The sequence below is a fragment of the Manis javanica genome, chromosome 16, assembly GCF_040802235.1.
Source record: "Manis javanica isolate MJ-LG chromosome 16, MJ_LKY, whole genome shotgun sequence".
NCBI lineage: Eukaryota > Metazoa > Chordata > Mammalia > Pholidota > Manidae > Manis > Manis javanica.
Window position 1 is genome coordinate 47,906,806 of NC_133171.1, and position 21,830 is coordinate 47,928,635.

General features: G+C 49.5%; 1 protein-coding gene across 6 annotated transcripts in view; it reads right to left on the bottom strand.

Moving 5' to 3' along the window:
• Positions 1-6,748: 6,748 nt before the first annotated feature.
• LOC140846912 (anthrax toxin receptor-like) overlaps positions 6,749-21,830 on the bottom strand; it is a 48,194-nt gene continuing 33,112 nt past the window's right edge. For 4 of the 6 annotated variants that reach the window (XM_073225175.1, XM_073225180.1, XM_073225178.1 and 1 more), the window contains 6 exons: positions 18,667-18,759; positions 17,842-17,911; positions 17,181-17,271; positions 15,483-15,701; positions 10,082-10,156; positions 6,749-9,990 (listed from right to left, as the gene is read on the bottom strand). In XM_073225175.1, the coding sequence (XP_073081276.1) occupies positions 9,859-9,990; positions 10,082-10,156; positions 15,483-15,701; positions 17,181-17,271; positions 17,842-17,911; positions 18,667-18,759 (680 nt within the window). In that variant the 3' untranslated portion in view covers positions 6,749-9,858. Of the gene's footprint in view, positions 9,991-10,081; positions 10,157-13,166; positions 13,242-15,482; positions 15,702-17,180; positions 17,272-17,841; positions 17,912-18,666; positions 18,760-21,830 lie in introns of all 6 variants that reach the window. The other 2 variants (XM_073225176.1, XM_073225179.1) reach the window with 2 other exon arrangements.

A 21,830-nucleotide genomic window follows, 5' to 3' on the forward strand; every position in this document is an offset into this window, starting at 1 on the left:
AAGAAGAGGTCACTCATGTTTATGTCTAAGAGGTTTTTGCCTATGTCTTTTTCCAAGAGTTTAATGGTTTCATGACTTACATTCAGGTCTTTGATCCATTTTGAGTTTACCTTTGTATATGGGGTTAGACAATGGTCCAGTTTCATTCTCCTACATGTAGCTGTACAGTTTTGCCAGCACTATCTGTTGAAGAGACTGTCATTTTGCCATTGTATGTCCATGGCTCCTTTATCAAATATTAATTGGCCTTATATGTTTGGGTTAATTTCTGGAGTCTCTAATCTGTTCCACTGGTCTGTGGCTCTGTTCTTGTGCCAGTACCAAATTGTCTTGATTACTATGGCTTTGTAGTAGAGCTTGAAGTTGGGGAGTGAGATCACCCCTACTTCATTCTTCTTTCTCAGGATTGCTTTGGCTATTCGGGGTCTTTGGTGTTTCCATATGAATTTTTGAATTATTTGTTCCAATTCATTGAAGAATGTTGCTGGTAATTTGAGAGGGATTGCATCAAATCTGTATATTGCTTTGGGCAGGATGGCCATTTTGACGATATTAATTCTTCCTAGCCATGAGCATGGGATGAGTTTCCATTTATTAGTGTCCCCTTTAGTTTCTCTTAAGAGTGACTTGTAGTTTTCAGAGTATAAGTCTTTCACTTCTTTGGTTAGGTTTATTCCTAGGTATTTTATTCTTTTTGATGCAATGGTGAATTGAATTGTTTTCCTGATTTCTCTTTCTATTGGTTCATTGTTAGTGTATAGGAAAGCTACAGGTTTCTGTGTGTTAATTTTGTATCCTGCAACTTTGCTGTATTCCAATATCAGTTCTAGTAGTTTTGGAGTGGAGTCTTTAGGGCTTTTTATATACACTATCATATCATCTGCAAATAGTGACAGTTTAACTTCTTCTTTACCAATCTGGATTCCTTGTATTTCTTTGTTGTCTGATTGCCGTGGCTAGGACCTCCAGTACTATGTTAACTAACAGTGGGGAGAGTGGGCATCCCTGTCTGGTTCCCGATCTCAGAGGAAATGCTTTCAGCTTCTCGCTGTTCAGTATAATGCTGGCTGTGGGTTTATCATCTATGGCCTTTATTATGTTGAGGTACTTGCCCTCTATTCCCATTTTGCTGAGAGTTTTTATCATGAATGGATGTTGAATTTTGTCAAATGCTTTTTCAGCATCTATGGAGATGATCATGTGGTTTTTGTCTTTCTTTTTGTTGATGTGGTGGATGATGTTGATCGGTTTTCAAATGTTGTACCGTCCTTACATCCCTGGGATGAATCCCACTTGGTCATGGTGTATGATCCTTTTGATATACTGTTGAATTCTGTTTGCTAATATTTTATTGAGTATTTTTGCATCTACATTCATCAGGGATATTGGTCTGTAGTTTTCTTTTTTGGTGGGGTCTTTGCCTGGTTTTGGTATTAGGCTGATGTTGGCTTCATAGAATGAGTTTGGGAGTATTCCCTCTTCTTCTATTTTTTGGAACACTTTAAGAAGAATGGGTATTATGTCTTCTCTGTGTGTCTGATAAAATTCCGAGGTAAATCCGTCCAGCCCCGGGGTTTTGTTCTTGGGTAGTTTTTTGATTACCATTTCAATTTCTTTGCTCGTAATTGGTTTGTTTAATTTTTGTGTTTCTTCCTTGGTCAGTCTTGGGAGGTTGTATTTTTCTAGGAAGTTGTCCATTTCTTCTAGGTTTTCCAGCTTGTTGGCATATAGGTTTTCATAGTAGTCTTTAATAATTCTTTGTATTTCTGTCGAGTCTGTCGTGATTTTTCCATTCTCACTTCTGATTATGTTGATTTGTGTTGATTCTCTTTTTCTCTTAATAAGTTTGGCTAGAGGCTTATCTATTTTGTTTATTTTCTCAAAGAACCAGCTCTTGGTTTCGTTGATTTTTGCTATTGTTTTATTCTTCTCAATTTTGTTTATTTCTTCTCTGATCTTTATTATGTCCCTCCTTCTGCTGACTTTAGGCCTCATTTGTTCTTCTTTTTCCAGTTTCGATAATTGTGATGTTAGACTATTTATTTGGGATTGTTCTCCCTTCTTCAAGTGTGCCTGGATTGCTATATACTTTCCTCTTAAGACTGCTTTTGCTGCATCCCACAGAAGTTGGGGCTTTGTGTTGTTGTTGTCATTTGTTTCTATATATTCCTTGATCTCTATTTTGATTTGTTCATTGATCCATTGATTATTTAGTAGCATGTTGTTAAGCCTCCATGTGTTTGTGAGCCTTTTTGTTTTCTTTGTAGAATTTATTTCTACTTTTATACCTTTGTGGTCTGAAAAATTGGTTGGTAGAATTTCAATATTTTGGAATTTACTGAGGCTCTTTTTGTGAGCTAGTATGTGGTCTATTCTGGAGAATGCACTTGAGAAGAATGTATATCCTGTTGCTTTTGGATGTAGAGTTCTATAGATGTCTATTAGGTCCATCTGTTCTAGTGTGTTGTTCAGTGCCTGTGTGTCCTTACTTATTTTCTGCCCGGTGGATCTATCCTTTGGGGTGAGTGGTGTGTTGAAGTCTCCTAAAATGAATGCATTGCAGTCTATTTCCCTCTTTAGATCTGTTAGTATTTGTTTCACGTATTTAGAATGGTTATATCCTCTTGTTGGACTGAGCCCTTTATCATTATGTAGTGTCCTTCTTTATCTCTTGTTACTTTCTTTGTTTTGAAGTCTATTTTGTCTGATATTAGTACTGCAACCCCTGCTTTCTTCTCACTGTTGTTTGCCTGAAATATGTTTTTCCATCCCTTGACTTTTAGTCTGTGCTTGTCTTTGGGTTTAAGGTGAGTTTCTTGTAAGCAGCATATAGATGGGTCTTGCTTTTTTATCCATTCTATTACTCTGTATCTTTTGATTGGTGCATTAAGTCCATTTACATTTAGGGTGACTATTGAGAGATATGTACTTACTGCCATTGCAGGCTTTAGATTCGTGGTTACCAAAGGTTCAAGGTTAGCTTCTTTAGTATCTTACTGCCTAACTTAGCTCGCTTATTGAGCTGTTATATACACTGTCTAGAGATTCTTTTCTTCTCTCCCTTCTTATTCCTCCTCCTCCATTCTTCATATGTTGGGTGTTTTGTTCTGTGCTCTTTTTAGGAGTGCTCCCATCTAGAGCAGTCCCTGTAGGATGCCCTGTAGAGGTGGTTTGTAGGAAACAAATTCCCTCAGCTTTTGCTTGTCTGGGAATTGTTTAATCCCGCCATCATATTTAAATGATAGTCATGCTGGATACAGTATCCTCGGTTCAAGGCCCTACTGTTTCATTGAATTAAATATGTCATGCCATTCTCTTCTGGCCTGTAGGGTTTCTGTCAAGAAGTCTGATGTTAGCCTGATGGGTTTTCCTTTATAGGTGACCTTTTTCTCTCTAGCTGCCTTTAAAACTCTTTCCTTGTCCTTGATCCTTGCCATTTTAATTATTATGTGTCTTGGTGTTTTCCTCCTTGGATCCTTTCTGTTGGGGGTTCTGTGTAATTCTGTGGTCTGTTCGATTATTTCCTCCCCCAGTTTGGGGAAATTTTCAGCAATTATTTCTTCAAAGAGACTTTCTATCCCTTTTCCTCTTTCTTCTTCTTCTGGTATCCCTATAATATGAATATTATTCCTTTTGGATTGGTCACATAGTTCTCTTAGTGTTGTTTCATTCCTGGAGATCCTTTTATCTCTCTCTATGTCAGCTTCTATATGTTCCTGTTCTCTGGTTTCTATTCTTTCAATGGCCTCTTGCATCTTATCCATTCTGCTTATAAATCCTTCCAGGGATTGTTTCACTTCTGTGATCTCCTTCCTGTCATCTTTGATCTCCCTCCGGACTTCATCCCACTGCTCTTGCATTTTTCACTGCATCTCATCCCATTGCTCTTGCATTTTTCTCTGCATCTCTGTCAGCATGTTCATGATTTTTATTTTGAATTCTTTTTCAGGAGGACTGGTTAGGTCTGTCTCCTTCTCAGGTGTTGTCTCTGTGATCTTTGTCTGCCTGTAGTTTTGCCTTTTCATGGTGATAGAGATAGTTTGCAGAGCTGGTAAGAGTGACCGCTGGAAGAGCTTCCCTTCTTGTTGGTTTGTGGCCTTCCTCTCCTGGGAGAATAGCGACCTCTAATGGCTTATGCTTGTCAGCTGTGCGCAGACAGGGCTTCTGCTACCTGCCAGTTTGCTATGGAGTTGATCTCCGCTGTTGCTGTGGGCGTGGCCTGGCTGGGGCTGCTCCTCCAAAGTGGTGGAGCCCCGTTGGAGGGGGAGCGGCCGGGAAGCTATTTATCTCCGTAAGGGGCCTCTGTGCTCCCTGTTGCCCAGGGGGTTAGAGTGCCCAGAGATCCCCAGATTCCCTGCCTCTGGTCTAAGTGTCCTGTCCTGCCCCTAAGACTTCCAAAAAGCACTCTCCAAACCAAAACAACAACAGCAACAACAAAAGAGGAAAAAGAAAAAAAAAAAAAAGGAAAAACGCACGATTTTCTTTGTCCTCAGGCGCCAGTCCCAGGCACCTGCTCACCGGTCCTGCTGCCCTGCCTCCCTAGCACCGGGGTCCCTGTCGCTTCAAGGCTTCCAAAAAGCACCCGCCAAAAAAAAAAAAAAGTGAAAAACGCGTGACAGTTTGTCCTCAGGGGCCGGTCCCAGGCACCCGCCCACCGGTCCTGCCGCCCTGACTCCCTAGCACTGGGGTCTCCGTCCCTCCAAGGCCTCCAAAAAGCACTCGCCAAAAAAAAGAGGGAAAAACGCGTGACCCTCTCCATCCCTAGGCGCCGGTCCCAGGCACCCGCTCACCGGCCCTGCCGCCCTGCCTCCCTGGCACTTGGGTCTCTGTCCCCCTAAGGCATCCAAAAAGTACTTGCCAAAAAGAAAAAAAAAAGGGAGAAACGCGTGATTTTCATTATCCTCAGGTGCGGTCGCAGGCACCCGCCCACTGGTCTTGCTGCCCTGCCTCCCTGGTATTGGGGTCCCCGTCCCTCCAAGGCTTCCAAAAACACTCGCCAAAAGAAAAGGGGAAAATGCATGATTTTCTTTGTCCTCAGGCGCCGGCCCCAGGCCCCCGCCCACTGGTCCCACCACCCTGCTCCCTAGTATTGGGAAAAACGCCCTGCTTCCCTGGCACCGGGGTCCCTGTCCCTTTAAGGCTTCCAAAAAGCACTCGCCAAAAAAAAAAAACCGCTCCGGTTTCTTTCCAACAGCCGGGAGCCGGGGGGAGGGTCGCTCGGGTCCGGCCGGGCCAGGGCTTGTATCTTTCCCCCTTCGCAAGGCGCTGGGTTCTTGCAGGTGTGGATGTGGTCTGGATGTTGTCCTGTGTCCTGTGGTCTCTATTTTAGGAAGAGTTTTCTTTGTTATATTTTCATAGATCTATGTGTTTTGGGGAGGAGATTTCCACTGCTCTACTCACGCCGCCATCCTGGCTCCGCCCCTCTATTTTGCTTTTTAAAATAAATGTTTTAAAACATCTAATTGGTTAAGGGTTTTGTTTTCTGTTGCATTTTTGTAAATGATGGCAAATGTAGAGATGAGTTTTAAATCTTAATCTTTTCACAACTGAAATAGAAACAGGCTTAATTTAGGATGTCAGATTTGAAAAATTTATTTTAGCAAAAAAATGCTCATACCTTGTTTCTGTAAATATACTTATTTATAATAAACCCAGTTCTGCTATTAATCCCGTTTTCCCTATTAATCCAGTTTTGCTCTGACTAAAAGAAATAGATAACTAATAATTAGAGTGGTAAACATGTTCACTGGCTGAGGATAGAACAGGAAAATAAAATGGAGTTTTTTAAACACTGACAAATTATTCTTTTTTTTTAACACCATGTTCTATTTGGTTTCCATGATACTATTTAATCCTTCCTGTCACTTATATTTTTTGTCTCTATTCACTGTTTCTTTGCTAACAAAAAATAGAATACTGATTATCCGTCCTTCAAATTTTGTGTTCTTCAAAGTTCTGTTCTTGACCCTCTTCTCAATTTTTGCTTTTTCTAGGAAGAACCACACATTCTGTGATTTCAGCTACTACATTTAGGTTGGTAATTCCCAAGCATGGAATAGGCTCTCAATAAATGGTGGATCTTACCACTATCTGTTTCTGCTCCTACTCATTTCTCAAACATTAGTCATGTTTTTTCAATTGCTTACTGTATATTTCCACCAAGATGACCCACAGTCTTTGTGAGCTCAAATTCCCCAACATTAAATCAGTATATTTTGTCTGAATCCTTCCTATTTTGCTTGTAAAATCTGCTCTTCCTCCAGGATTCTGTGTTGCACTGCACACACACTATTGCAGCCAAGAAATCACAGGTCATCCTTTACTTCCCATTTCTTTCCTTATTATCAAAATGCTTAAATCCTTTTATAAAAAAGAAAGTACAGACTAATGTATCTTATGAACATAGATGCAAAAACCCATGAGCACCACTTCATACTCATCAGGATGACTGTTATTAAAAAAAGGATTAATAATAAGTGTTTGTGAGGATGTGGAGAAATTAGAACCCTTGTGCATTGCTGGTGAGAATATAAAATGGCTAAACTACTAAATGAAACAGTATGGAGGTTCCTTAAAAAAATAAGCATAGAATTATCATATGATCCAGCAATTCCCCTTCTAGGTATATACCCAAAGAATTGAAGCAAGGACTTGAGTAGATATTTGTACACCAATGTCCGTAGGGTTTTTACATAGCCAAAAGTGGAAACAATCCCATTACCCATTGACAGATGAATGTATGAATGGATAAATAAAATGTGGTATGTACACACCATGTAATATTATTCAGCCTTAAAAAGGAAGGAAATTCTGAGACATGCTACAACATGGATGAATTTTGAAAACATCATGCGAAGTGAAATAAGGCAGACACAAGTGGGCACATATTTTATGATTCTACTTACATGAAATACCTAGAATAATCAAGTTCATAAAAAGAGGAAGCAGAATACTGGTTACCAGGGACTAGAGTGGAAGAGAATGAGAAATTAGTTTTGAATGGGTGCAGACTTTCAGTTTGGGATGATGAAGAAGTTCTAGAGATGGACAATGGTGATGGTTGCACAACAATGTGAATGTACTTGATGCCACTGAGCTATGCACTTAGAAATTGTTAAAATGGTAAGTTATGAATATTTTACTACCACAAAAAAATATGAAAAAAATGTCCATGGGTACAGATGTGAAAAAATTTAACAAATTGAATTAAGCATTATAAAAAGAATATACCTAAGTGGGTTTTTTTCTTCCAGAAATAAAAGATGGATTCAACATTCAAATATCAGTCACTATAATTCACCTTATTAATGAACAAAAAATCATCTCAATGGAATATGGAAGAGCATATGATAAAATACAATATCTATTCATGACAAAGGTCTCAACAAACTAGGAAATGAAGGGAATTTGCTCAACCTGGTAAAGATCTAAGTAAAACCCATGGCTAACATCAAACTGGTGAAAAACTGATGAATTTCTCCCTAAATCAGGAGCAAGACAAGGCTATCCATTCTCACCATTTCTACTCAAAGCTGTACTGGAGTTCTTCCCCATTATAGAGAGGCAAGAAGAGAAATAAAAGGCATATATATTAGTAAGGAAGGCATAAGACATGATACCATGTAGAAAATCTAAAGGAATCCATAGATGCAGATTTTTTACATGCACGTGTGTGTGTGTGTGTGTGTAGTTCTATGCAATTTTATCACCTTTGTGAGCATCTGTAATCACCACCACATTCAAGATCCAGAACAGTCTGATCACGAGGCTGGGTTCCCTGGAAGTAGCTTGAATGGACTCACCAACTTACTGAATTCTCATCAAAATTCTGAAAAAGAGCAGACGCTATTTGCTGCTGGCATCTCCATGAGTTGATGAAGCAGATGAATTGGCCCAGCTATGCTGGCTAGAAGGAAAGCCTGACTCTGATGTGGCCCAATGGTTAAAAAAATGTTTGTTGCATCTAGTGCAAAAGACAATGTTGGCTGTAGCCCTTCAGCAGGGCCTGGACTGATGAGCCAAGCAGGAGTGCACTGTCTGCTCTAAAAGGGACTTAACACCAAGGGAAACAAAAGCAGAAATGAACACATGGAACTACAGCAAGCTAAAAAGATTCTGTACAGCAAAGGACACCATCAGCAGAACAGAAAGGCATCCTACAGTATGGGAGAATATATTTGTAAATGACAGAAGAGGTTAACATCCAAAATGTATAAAGAACTCACATGCCTCATCAAACAAAAGCAAATAACCCGATTAAAAAATGGGCAAAGGATCTGAACAGACACTTCTCCAAAGAAGAAATCCAGATGGCCAGCAGGCACATGAAAAGATGCTCCACATTGCTGACTATAAGAGAAATGCAAATTAAAACCACAATGAGGTATCACCTCACACCAGTTAGGATGGCCACCACAGAAAAGACTAAGAAGAAGAAATGCTGGTGAGGATGCGGAGAAAGGGGAACTCCTACACTGCTTGTGGGGATGTAAGCTAGTTCAATGACTGTGGAAAGCAATATGGAGGTTCCTCAAAAAACTAAAAATATAAATATCCCACTCCTACAAATTTTCCCAAAGAAAACAAGTTCTCAGATTAAAAAAAGAGATACGCACCCCTACGTTTATCACAGCACTATTTACAATAGCCAAGATGTGGAAGCATCGTGTCCACCAGTAGATGAATGGATAAAGAAGAGGTGGTACATATACACAATGGAATATTATTCAGCCATGAGAAAGAAGCAAATCCTACCATTTGCACCAACATGGATGGAGTTGGAGGATATTATGCTCAGTGAAATAAGCCAGGCGGAGGACAAGTACCAAATGATTTCCCTCATCTGTGGGGCATAACAACGAAACAAAACTGAAGGAACAAAATAGCAGCAGACTCACAGCTCCAAGAAGGGACTAGTGGTTACCAAAGGGGAGGGGTGGGGGTGGGTGGATGGGGAGGGAGGGAGAAGATGATTGAGGGGTATCATGATTGGCACACGTAGTGTGGGGGGGACATGGGGTAGACAGTGGAGCACAGAGAAGGCAAATAGTGACTCTGTGGCATCTTACTATACTGACAGCCAGTGACGGCAATGTAGTATAGGGGGGACTCCATAATAAGGGTGAATGTAGTAACCATACTGTTTTTCATGTGAAACCTTCATAAGAGTGTATGCATCAATGATACCTTCATAAAAATATAAAATAAAATAAATAAAAGGGACTTACACCAAGTCCCACTGCAACATGGGATACCTAAGGGGCTGATACTCCTCAAGTGGCAGGTAACAAATCCTACCATTTGCAACAACATGGAGGAGCTAGAGGGTGTTATGCTCAGTGAAATAAGCAAGCTAGAGAAAGTAGAAGTATGAAATGATTTCACGCATCTGTGGAGTATAAGAACAAAGCAAGAACTGAAGGAACAAAACAGCAGCAGAATCACAGAACCCAAGAATGGACTAACAGTTGCCAAAGGGAAAGGGACTGGGGAGGATGGGTGGGAAGAGAGGGAGAAGGGGGAAAAGGAGCATTACGATCAGCACACATAATGTAGGGGGTGGGCATGGGGAAGGCAGTACATCACAGAGAAGACAAGCAGTGACTCCATAGCATATTACTATGCTGATGGACAGTGACAGTAATGGGGTATGTGGTGCGGACTTGATAATGGGGGGGAATCTAGTAACCACAATGTTGCTCATTTAAGTGTATATGAATCATACCAAAATTTAAAACAATAACACACAAACGAAAAACAATATTGGAGTTTTGGTGCTGTACAGATCGTGTTATGGGGTGAGAGTTGCAGAGTGGCTTTCCAGAGCGTCCAGGCTGCAGCAGGTATGAGTGGCATCATTCATCTGGTCCGGTTGGGCACCCTGGCACCATGAGCAGGTGCTGAGGATGAAGCAATGGCAGCTGGGTGGATGCTGTGTGCGGCAGGATGATCCACGACGGGCGTCAGTAGGGGGACAGCAGAATCACCTGTCTGTGGGGAAGAGGAGAGAGGGAGAAAGTCACTGAGAAGGTCTCCCTCAGCCCAGCCTGGGGTATCAGCACCTGTCTAGGGCCCTTCTCACCTGCACTGTCGTTTCGCCTTTCTTACAACACGACATAATCACCGTAAGGCACTTCTTTCCCAGTGACCCCGGAATCTACTCCGCAACTTCCAGCGGGGGCTGAAGGCTGTAGTTTCCCTCACTCATGGGGTTGGCCAAGTTCCTTGTCTTCTCAAGCCCACCCTTGTCCTGCTGGCCTGAATCCCACTGATCCCCCTGCCAGGTCTACCTAGGGGCACCATGGAGCGTGCTAACATCAGGCTTCCGAGAACCTGTCTTTCCTGCATCAAGCCTCAGAGCACACTCTGCCCATATCCTGTCCTAGGCTCATCCGTCTCTGGCAGGAAGTCCACTCTCATCTTCCTGTGTATCTACTTCCTAGCCAGGCCCTTGGCCTCCCTTCTCAGACCTACTAGAGTGTCTCCTCTCCCCTGGGCACCTGGCTCTGGTCCACCCTATTGCAGGCCTCACAAAATCACCTTCCCCGAGAAGCAGCTCCTGGCAGCTGCCACCTTCAGCTGTGCCTCCCCTCTGCCTGGGAATCCAGCTCCAGGGCCCAGCTGCCTTGCTAGACTCCTCACCGCCAAGCCCCTCACTGGTCACCAGCCTGGCCTGCATGCATGCAAAGCCTGTGACCCTGCCCTGTGTGTCCCTAAGGTCCCACTCTGCCCCTGGTGCTTTTCCGCTTGAGAGCTGTACACTCCCCTGGCCTAGCCCCTGACCTTTTTGCGAGAGCAGAACAAACAAGGCTGCCTATGTTAGTGCATGAAAGGCCACAAGGGGCCCGGTGACACCCCGACCTCTCAAGCCAACTGCACATTTGTAGACTCTACTCACCCGTCCCCCCCCACCTTGTCCGTATTGCCACATTCCTAAGGCCAAACTGGGGCACTCTGGCCCTACAGCCCCAGAACACTGGACCTGGATCTCCCTTCTCAGCACTGACGTCAGCCTTCTTCTGCCCACGGGGAGGTCCCAAAGAGATTAACTGTTTCTCTTGGGCATATTCTTAACTGTCTATTTCTTCAAGTCAACTTTAGAATTGTTCTGATCAAATTCCCTAAATGTGTGTAAGCAACAGCTTATACAATGACACCCATTTTGCCTAAAAAGGACCTCGAGAGGGGGTGGCATGGGTCACCCTTGCTGGGAGCCCTTCTGTTGCCTGGGGCGCCCGTTCAGTGAGAGGGTAAGATTCCATCCTGAACCTGACTCTCATGATGGATCCACGAGGGTCGTTTCCCATGAACTGTGGGCCGCCATGGGCTCAGGCAATGGGGAAGAGAATCGTGTGCGCGTGCGGGTGTGTGTGTGGGGGGGGGGGTGTGTGGTGTGTGTCGTGGTGTGTGTGTGTGTCTAGTGTGTGATGTGTGTGTGTGTGTGTGTGTGTGTGTCTAGGAGGGTGTGTGTGTGTGTGTGTGTCTAGGAAGGTGTGTGTGTGTGTGTCTAGGAGGGTGTGTGTGTGTGTGTGTGTGTGTGTGTGTGTGTGTGGAGGTGTGGTGTGTGTGTGTGTGTGTGTGTGTGTGTGTGTGTGTGTGTGTGTCTAGGAGGGATGCTCTATAAGGGAGCATTAGGAGAGAAACTCCTCTGGGATTTGAAGGCAGTGGGGCAGAGTCACAGGCTGTTTCCCAGAGCAGAAGTGAACAAGGCTGCCGCTGTTAGTAGGTACAAGGCCACAAGGCCACTCCTTGGTAACATGCCCCCAGGCACACTGGGCTGGCTGGCTGGCGCTGAGATCAGGTGGGGCTGGGGTCTTTCCTGCTCTGCAGAAACTACAGGGCCCAGTGACACCGAAGCCTCTCAGCCCATCATTACCTTGAGGCCTAGACTCTAACACTGAAGGCTTAAAGAGCAGGAGCCAAAACCCCAGCACCTGTGAGAGGGTCTGGATGTCCAGCTGGAACACTACAGTCCTGGGGTCTCTAGTGCTGTGGCAGGGGAGATGGGGGGAGCCCGTGCACAGGGCACAGCTCTCCTCAGCACGAGCTCAGTTCATGTAAGAAATCCTGTGTGCTGCCACGTACTGTTGGGGTAACCTTGCCCACTTCCCTGACCTCTGGGAAAGAAGTGGTCACCTGGGGCTCACAGCACTGCTGGGACGACTTCAGAGGTGGAAATGAGGGGCTTGACCAAACCCTGGGCAGCTGTACATGCCCAGAACCCATCACTCTGCTACCCTCCTCGCCTGAGCTGGGCCCTTGGAAAGGTGACCATTTCAGACAGTTGCTCAGAGTCCCCACCCTCACCTTGCTGGGCACGAAGGCCATCCTAGCAGCTTGCTCTTCTCCACACTCTGGTCGCTTGCCTCCCCTTGCTTGAACTCTCTATCTGGCCCTGTTGTACCTGCCCCTGTCCCTGCATGGTGTCTCCGGGTTGTGACTCCACTGGTCAGAACCTAGAGCCCACCTTCCACAGGAGACCTGAACCTCTGATGCCAGGCAGTGGCCCTGCTGGTCTCATCAGCCATGTGCAGAGGCTTCTGGGGCTTCCCAGAACTTCTTCCTGGGGGATGGGGGTCCTTCAGGCCCCTCCTCCAGGTGCCTGTCACCCTTTCCCAGTGGGTCACAGGGACCCTGCAGTTCTCTCCCTCACTCTGCGGAGGGGACCTCTGCAAGAGCAGCAGCTGACACTCACATTTCCGGGGAGTGTTAATGGCAGAAAGAACTTGGCACAGACCTTCCCCAGCTGTCCCTGCCCTGTGTGGGCTCGTGCCGTTCAGTTTGTTCTCCCCGATCCACCTGAGGGCCACTGAAGCCCAAACTTTGCTGGGGCGGACAACAAGCTCTGCCAGAACCGCGGACTGGCACCTGTCGGGCAGCCACCCGCACCCAGAAGCCTGCGCCCGTGCCAAGGGGGAGCCCCGGAGGCTGGGACCAGCCAGGGTTGGGGGGGGAATATGAGCCCTCGTGCCTTTTCTCTCTCCCAGGCCTCTAGGCCGGGACGGTGTCTTGTACTGTGGCGCCAGGTGATCGAAGCCCAGCACCCATAACCTCACCACCACAGAAGCCCGGCCTTCTGGGCCCGTGTCTGTGGGGCAGGAGCCGGCTGCCCCTGTCCTCCCTCAGCCCAGCCTGGGGTATCAGCACCTGTCTAGGGCCCTTCTCACCTGCGCTGTCGTTTCACCTTTCTTACAACACGACATAATCACCATGAGGCACTTCTTTCCCAGTGACCCCGGAATCTAGAAAGGGAAAACAGTGTCTGCTTCCTTGCAGGCAGCTCCTGGGGCAGGGACGCTGTAGCTGCTGCCCTGCACCTGTCACTTCCTGGCCATTCCGCAATGTTTGCTGGCAGAACTCAAGGACCAAGGAGTCGCACCCTGTCCCTTAGGAGAGAGCCATCCTAGGGAAAAGCCAGCAAGCTCTTAGTTTGCAAATAAGGCTGTTCCCCAAAAGGGCAAGAAATTCTGTCACATCCCCTTCACTCCCTGAGGCAGCTCCCTTAGACAGACCTGGTCCTGGGACTCTGTGACTTAGAGGGTGGCCAGGGTTTGAAAGGACAGGGCTGTGCTCACGTGACCCTGGTAGATTGGTCTCCCCAGGCCACCTGCATCCATACAGGGTACTGACCCGGACAGGGAGGCCCACCTTCCACTAAACCCAGACCCTCATTTCCTGCCCCGGGACACCCACCTGAGGTGAGCCATGCCTGCTCATCTGATACTTGGGCTCTGTGCACACCTGGGCTGGGCCTCCCTCACAGCCTAATGCACATAAGATGCCCTCCACTCTCCCTAGCCCTGCTGCCCTGAAAGGCCAACCCTACCAGAGCTCCTCTCTCAGCCAGGATTCAGGGATGAAGGCCTGTGAAATGCAGCGCCACATACATGAGAGCCCAGAGGAGGGGACCAGGTCCTGAAACCCGAGCCTCTTTACCATAACTCAGCGAGTCCTATGGAAGAGGCTCCTATACACAGGCCCTTGAAGACTGAACAAATGCCCCTTTGTTTCAGTGGGAATCATAGCAGTTGTTGAAACAGGCCCGAGTTGCTAATTCAGTGACAGAGGCCTTTGGTCAGGCTCTGATGGGAGCACGAGAAGGGTGTCCTCTGTGTGTCACTGTGAGTCCCACATCTTAAAGGGGGCCCCTCTCTCTCTGCTCAGGGCATGAGAGCTACAGGGTTCGGGGGGATCTCCCTAGGCTGAGGGGGACCTCATTGTGAAGGCCAGTGTGCCCTCAGGCTCTGGCAACACCACAACCAAACATGACCTACCGTGTCTGGTTTTGGTGGTGGCTTCTGGGAAATAGAAAGATGGAGTTATAAACACAGGGTGAGAAGGGCTCTGGCTCAGCCATGCCCCCAGGAGGGGACCTGCTCTGCAGCACAGGGACAGAACAGGGCTTTGGGTGTCCATCTGGGTGCTCGCTGCGTGCGGGTCTGTGGCCAGCTGGCTCCACCTGCCTGAGCTGAGCCCACACTTCCCTGTGCGTCCCGGGGGGGACATTCAGCCTGGGATGCCTGGTGCTGGTACAGGCGTCTAACCAGGTGGTTTTCATCAGCAGCCTTTAGGTCGTATGAAGACAAGAGCTCCTCCCCTTCCCCTCCTGCTCCTCCCTCCCCTTCCTTCGCACACCCTGAACCGCCCCTGTGCCCAGAACTCAGGGAAATCCACCCAGCACCCTGGCTTCCTGTCCTCATGCTCCCACTTTGCAGATCTCAGACCTGCAGGTGTCTTGCTGGTGCTGCCCTCTCACACCTCTGGGGGTCCCTCCCCCAGAGCCCCCACACCTGTCCTGGGGAGCCAAGCTAGCCAGGCCTCTGCGCCCGTCCTCCCCGGGGCCCGCCTCTGCCCTTTGCTGTTGCTCTCATTAGGCAGGACACTGGCCACATGCCATGAAGGTGACATTTTTTCCCCCAGTACCCCAGGGACCGAGGCCAGTCGAGACAGCAGACCTGGAGCTGCCATGGCAGGACTGGGGCCACTTCATTTCTGCCCCCTGCCCAGCACGGGGCCCAGCACAACATGGTCCTGAGTAGTGACTGGGAGGGAAGGACAGGGCTCCAGAGATGGGCAGAGGCCATGTCTGTTTGTAAAGGCACAGCTGCCCCCGAGGAGAGCAATCCTGGGGCACCTGGCCCTCCCTGTGGGGTCATCATTGCAGGAGGAATCTGTGTTTTCTCCAATCCACAGTAGAGGTCTCTCCCTGGCCTTTGTCCCTTTGAGTCCTTCAGAAGCCTGAGTCAGGGCCTGGGGTCACTTCTCCTCAGGGGGAGGGAAGCCTGAGGCACAAAGCTCCTTAGAGGCCAGGCTGTGTGCCCAGGAATGGGAGGGCAGCTCTGAGCCTCCATATGCTCAGCTGATGACCTCGGAACTGATGGGACCTTCCCACAGGCGGAATTCTGGGGCAGCCAGGAATCCCGATACTTTGGGGGGCTGGGGAGGGCCTGGGCCACAGGGCTGTGTAGTCAGGGGTCACTCACACATGCAGTGCACCGTCGCCTGATACAACACCAGAGCAGCACAAGAAAGGGCAGCACCATGAGAGGCACAGCCCAGTAGAGAGTTTTGATACTGAGGACTGGACTGGAAGACTTTTCATCCGGGTAAATATGTCGTATGACACCCGGCACAGCATGTGGAAGGGTATGTCGTTGGGCAGCTGGTGATACGGCATCCAGTAGGGCAGGTGGGGTCCTCTCCTGAAGAAAGCACACACGTTAAGTCCTCGGTGCACCTGAGGTGCCTATCACTTGGCATCCCACCCCACACCTCCAAATCCACCTTTACACTCAGACTGTCCCACTCTGAGAGGGCCCAGCAGGCCAAGGAGCCCAGGGCTGGATCCTCAGGGCCCCTGAAGAGCCCTGGGCCACAGACCCTGCACAGAGGCTCCGCCTCAGAGCCTTGTCAGGGAGTCCGGCATCCTCTGTGCTGGGCCACAGGCAGCCCCCACTGCACGCCTGGGCTGACAGCACAGGGGCCTGGGGAGGAGCACACCAGTGAAGGCACACAGAGGGTGCAGGGGGCGCTGCTGAGGCCGGGATGAAGGGGTCTGCAGGATGAGGGCAGCACCCTGGGTCTATCTTCCCATAGCCTTGCCCTCACTGCCCCCTTCCACAGAGCCACTCAGACCCTCTGAAACTGCACTTCCACATCTGTAGGAGCGAGTGAGTGGACACCTGTGAGGTTTAGAGTTCATAGCCTGTCCTAGAACAGGGCAGACCCATAACGAATGGGGGCTCCTGTCCTGTTGTTACTCATGGCCAAGGAGAAGCTCACTGCATCTGTGCACTCAGGTGCTGCAAGTGCTGAACCGTTACACCAAGTGAGATGCTTCAGAGAAGTGTGACAGGGACAGGGCGAGACTGACTCAGTGCCCAGGAGGCAGGGCAGAGGAAAGGAGAGGCCAGGCCAAGGCTGGGGGAGAAGCCACTGTGCTGGGAGTAGACACCAGCTGGCTCCTGAGTTCTTTTCCCAATGTGCCTGTTGAAGGGCGGCTGTCACTGGTTGGTACTCCTGATGGGCAAATGGGTCAGTTCTGTCTGCTGATCTGTGAGCAGACACCCAGGGATAAGTATAAACAGACATGCACAGGAGTGTCAGGGCTGTTGGAAGCCAGGCTTGGGGGCAGGGGCTGTACCCACAGCTGGACCGGAGCACCAGTGCTGTGGAAATTCACCTCAACTATGTAGGGCCACAGGTGGTCCCAGCCTCCAGGGCTCCTGGGTCTGGGACCCAAGTTTTGAGGGCCTGGGCTCTAGCTCCCGGCACACAGCCTCCAGCTTACACCCCTCACCTAAGCCAGACCCAGATGGAGCTCTGAACTCCCCACCAGGAGAACCAGGCCAGGGAGGCGGCAAGGTGGGAGTCAGGGGGCCGGTCTCAGCATTGTTCCGGAGTCCGCTTGGAGCTCCAAGTGGTCGGTGTCATGTGCCTTCAGGGTCCACAGCCCCAGACATTTTTACAGAGGGACTCCCAGGGCACTTCTGAGAGTCGGGGCACAGCTCCCCAATGAAGGGCTAAGGGGCTGTAGTGGCTGTGACGTGCTGCAGGTGCCCAGCTGCACAGGCTGCTTGCTGGGCCTGCCTTGGGCATTGCTCCTGCCTTGTGCTTCCCAGTGTGTCTGTCCATCCAGTGAATGGACTAAGCATAGTCCCAGAGGGAGGCTGCAGTCTTACCGTGGAGGTCACACAGCTCCTCCTGCTGACATCGAAATCGGTCTTGATAAAGGAGAGGCCATTATTCAGGCTGATATCAATGAAGACGGCCCTAAAGCACAGAAAGGGCAGACGGTGACCAGCAGCCCAGATGGCACAGTGCGTACACTTGGCTCAACCTGCAGTCTGACAGTGGTCCTCGTTGTAATGGCTCTGATCAGTGGGCATTCAGGACACCAGAGAGGAGGCAGCACGGGACAGGAGAGCCCACCCCAGGCAAGATGAGGTCAACCTCTGCAATGAAGGCTGAGCAGGCCGTGAGGAGCCCTGCATGGCCCAGATGCCCTCGTGGCCATGGGCTCAGTGGCCAGGCGGGCTGTTTGCTGTCCCCTTCCAAACTCTTTCCTATGACAGGGTATGCTGGCTTGGCCCTGAAAGGCTGCCTGGGCCAAAGGTACCATCCCTGGGGCCCATCCCCTCCTGCATCCTGCCCTCCTTGACAGAACCTGGGTGACAGGGGGTCACAGCCCCTCAGGGGACCACCCACACAGGTGGGTGCAGAGGAAGCTCTGAGCCCTCCCAGAACAGGTGTGAGCAGCTCGGCCAGAGGAGGCACCCCCCCCACCCCCGCTGGTCGCGCCATAGTGCCAAATCTGACCCGTTCCCTGAGCTTTTCACTTACTTGCCCTGATTATTTAACTTCGGTCCTGGGCATGTAATGGAGGTGTCTCGCACAGATACAGCCTCTATTCCTGGAAGAAATTTACATGCAAATAATGTGAATGGACATGTCCCCACATCCCCGTCTTCCCTCCTGTGGCCCTTGGCAAGCAGAGCCCACCCTTTGGCAGATGTCGGCTTCTGTTCTCTGCCTTCCTCAGAGCACCTACCTCACACCAAGTACCGTGCTGCTGACTCAACTGTCAGTTTAGCTACGACCTTCTGAACATTCTTACCCCTTTGTTGGAACTTATAATGAAAACTAAATGCTAAGTATGGTTATGGGAAAGATTTCTGTGTATTAGTTTGGTATACTGCACCTTTGCTGAATTCAGGCATTAGTTCTGGTAGTTTTGGAGTGGATCCTTTAGGATTTTTTATGGCATCATCTTTCAATCTCAAGTGAACACACCATGCAGGGAGACCTGGCAGAGACTCAGAGCCCTGGGGCTGCCTCGACTTCCCTCCCACAGACTAATGGACTCGAGTCCTTGCCTCTCAAGGGAAGTGAGAGCCCAGGAAAGGGAGGGGGATGCAGCTCTTAGGGCACACCCCACCCCACACCCAGCCAGGGCTGCAGGAGAGGCTGCTCCCAGGTGTGTGATGGTTCTGGGGATTGATTAAGTCCTGGGCACGAGTGGCAGGTGCTCAGGCTCCCAACCAGTTACCCCTTCCACTGTCCATGTTGCTTATTTTTACTGTGTACATAGCAAATGGTCAGCACGGGCTTTGAAGGTCTGGTTTGCTGTGGGACAGCTGTCACTGGAGGAAAGGAGGGGCTACTTACTTGCCATTTCCTTTCCAAGTCGAAACTGACACACAACTTCATCCTTCTGTATGTTTTTAAAACCTTTTCCAATAACCTTGACTTCATTTGTATCTGCAAGAGTAATATCCAAATGTCTCTGTGAGGAAGCGCTGAGGTATTTTCCTCAGATCACAACTATGGCAGGCCGCCCCCAAAACAGAATCCCCATGAACTCTAGGGAGGAGGCAGCTGTAGCTGAACCAACATCTGGGCAAACCCCTGGCCAAATCCTCTCCTTTTGCTCACTGAGGGCCCACGCTCAGGAGCCTGGGCTGTGCCTAGAGCACTCAGGGGCCCCTCCCCACTTCCCATGACCCACGAAGTCCATCCATTAAAGGCACCCAGCCTAGTTCCCTCTATAGGGGCAAACCCAGCCACAGGTTTCTGCTCTGAAATACCAAGGTGCCCCGAATGGGCACAGGCAGGGACCAGGCAACCCTTACATAACTGAGAGAGGAGCCAACACATCCTGGTGAGTCAGCCCTGTGTCATGTCTGAGCTGTACACGCACACCTAGGGACCTGGGGACTTTCTGTCACCTGGAGTCAATTCTCTATTGACCCCCCCCCTCTTTCTGGGGGCCTATGGAAGAATGGAAACCAGAGAAGCCAGGCCCATTCTTGTGGAAACAGAATGTGGGGATTCAATAGGATACGTGGCTTTCCCCAACACCTGGCTGTCAGAGGGTCAGGATCTGCTGTCAGTGCCCAATCCAGGACCATAGAGGATGCCACCTCTGCTCTAGACCCAGCTGAAAAGCTATCACGCAGCTCCTCTGGAACACCCTGGCCTCTGGTTTTCAACTCATGGTGCTGTGACTGCTGAGCCTGAAACCCTAGAGGGGACCTAGCTGGCCTGAGCCTTGTGGGGAAATTTGGCAACAGCCTCTACTCCCGTGTCTGTGACACGCAGGGAGTGTGGCAGCTCCGGGCAGGGCTGAGAGCCCAGAGCATGGCAGGTGCCGGCACCCCTGGGAACGGTGCACAGCGCCCCTCTGCACCATGTGTCGTACCCTGCCTTGTGTCCCTGCTGCCCTTCAGGCCCTGCTCTTGGCCACTTGCCCTCTTGCAGGAACTACAGCTCTCAGGGGTCTGATTTACTCTGGGAATTGTAGGCATGTGGAGCCAGGATGAGGTTTCAGGGTTTTGAGCAGAAGAGATGTTGAGTTAAAGGACTGTGCTCTGCCCAGACAGCTGCTCCTTTTACATTCTACCTGCCCTCACCCTGTTCCTCCAACAGCAAAAACCCCAAGAAGAAAGTGAATCCAAGAGTGAGCACAGCCAGCTTGCAGGGAGCTGTACTTCCCCCGCTACACTCCCGCTGCCCACCAGCTCTGAGGGCGCAGAGGGACCTTCAGTCCCAGGACGGGAGACAGATCCTTTCTGGAAGAGAGGACATTCTTTCTGGGAGAAAAGTTATACACCAGTCTGCCCGGGATCCAAGGATAGGGGGTGGAAGGCAGCTTCCTGGGAAGGCCAGGTGGAGCTTGGCGGTGACAAAGGGTGGCTGACCGCCAGGACTGGCAGGGGCACAGCGGGAGCTGACTGCCCTGGGGCGGCCAGGTAGGGGCTGGGATACCACGTGCTGCCCGGCACAGTCTCGTGGAGAGAATTCCCACACTGCTCACCCACTGTTCACCTGTATGTTCCCTGCCTGCAGCTATTCTACTGCTGGTACTGATCCCAGGAGAACCCTGCCCCATGCCCACAGAGAGGGATGCTTGGGAAGACCCCACAGGGAGGCTTGTAGTAGCATCTCCTTCAGAACAATCTTACTGTTGAACAAGGGAGACTAATTAAATTAATTTGGTCCTTCAATGTAACGGATTGCTGTGCAGATGGCTGGAAAATATTATGTAGTGCATAATCCCAATAATATGGAAATATCCTTCTCAAGTTTACTGAGATAGGTGTGCACACGTGTAATCAAGTTCTCATTATACAGGCATGTAACATATGTATACTCAAGTAGTCACAGCAGTTCTCCTGGGAGAGAGTGGGATGGGACCAACGGGGACTCTCAACATAGTGGAGGGACAGTGGCTACCCAGGCTGGTGGCAGGAGGGTCCCTTACTGCACAGAAGGCCCTGCAATGGCCAGTCTCATAAGGAAAACAATTCGAGGCCCCTCCTCCAGCATGGCCCCCTGAGGGTGAAAAGCCCCAGCATCCCCAGCAAATACACAGGCAGGATGAATGTCAGACCGCTGTGCCCAGTGCACCAGGCCAGAGCCAGCGTTCAAAGCACGTGGGCCCACCGAGGAGAAGTGCAAAGCAGAGGACTGCCTGGAGGAAATGCCAGGAGGGGAGCTGCTCCCAGGGGCGGGGCTGGAGGCAATTAACTGGGAGGGCATCCAGGGGGGTTTCCTGAGCAGCGCTAAATTCTGTATGTCCGTGGGCTGACTCACACAGGGTCCTGTGCAATTCCCAGCCTTGTCAGATGGCACCGTTACCATTTCTGCATTTCAGAAAGAGAACTCTCAACGATCATTAGTCCCTAGTTTGAGATACACAGACTGAAGGGTTTCATGGGAGGTAGCCTGATGTCGATGTCGGTATTTCACTGTGAGGTGCTTCAGAAATCAGATGGATCATTGAAGGAGAGAGCGAGAGCCAGCAAGGACTGGTTCCACACGTGACCAGACAATATGGTCACACAGGAATTCTGAGGACCAGTTAGCGGAGATGGGGGCTCATCGTACAATTGTTTCCAATGCTGAACATTTTAAGCTTTGCATAACACAAGATTGGAAACAGAAAGCTGCATGATAGAAATAATATCATGGACCGAGCCCAGCAGAAGTCATTGTGCAGCTTGGATGATAAGTGCCTAATGAGAGGCAGAGACCAAAGGCAGAGGGAGGCAGAGGGGGCGGCCCACCAGGAGCAGCTTTGAGGGTGAGACTCCTGTGCGGTGGGCCTCAGAGGATGGGTGGGAAACTGAGGCAGGGCTTACAGTAGCCTAGCTGCCCAACCCCACCTCTGCAGCAAATGAGGTTTAGAGCAGAGGGGTGCTTGCCTTGCAGGGTGTCAGCCAGTGACCTCAGATTCCGTGGTCAGCCTGGGGTGGGTAAGTCCCCTTTCTGAGCACTTGTACCTGTGACAGGCTGGGGCACAGGCTTAGGGGCAGGGAGGAGCCCTTGAG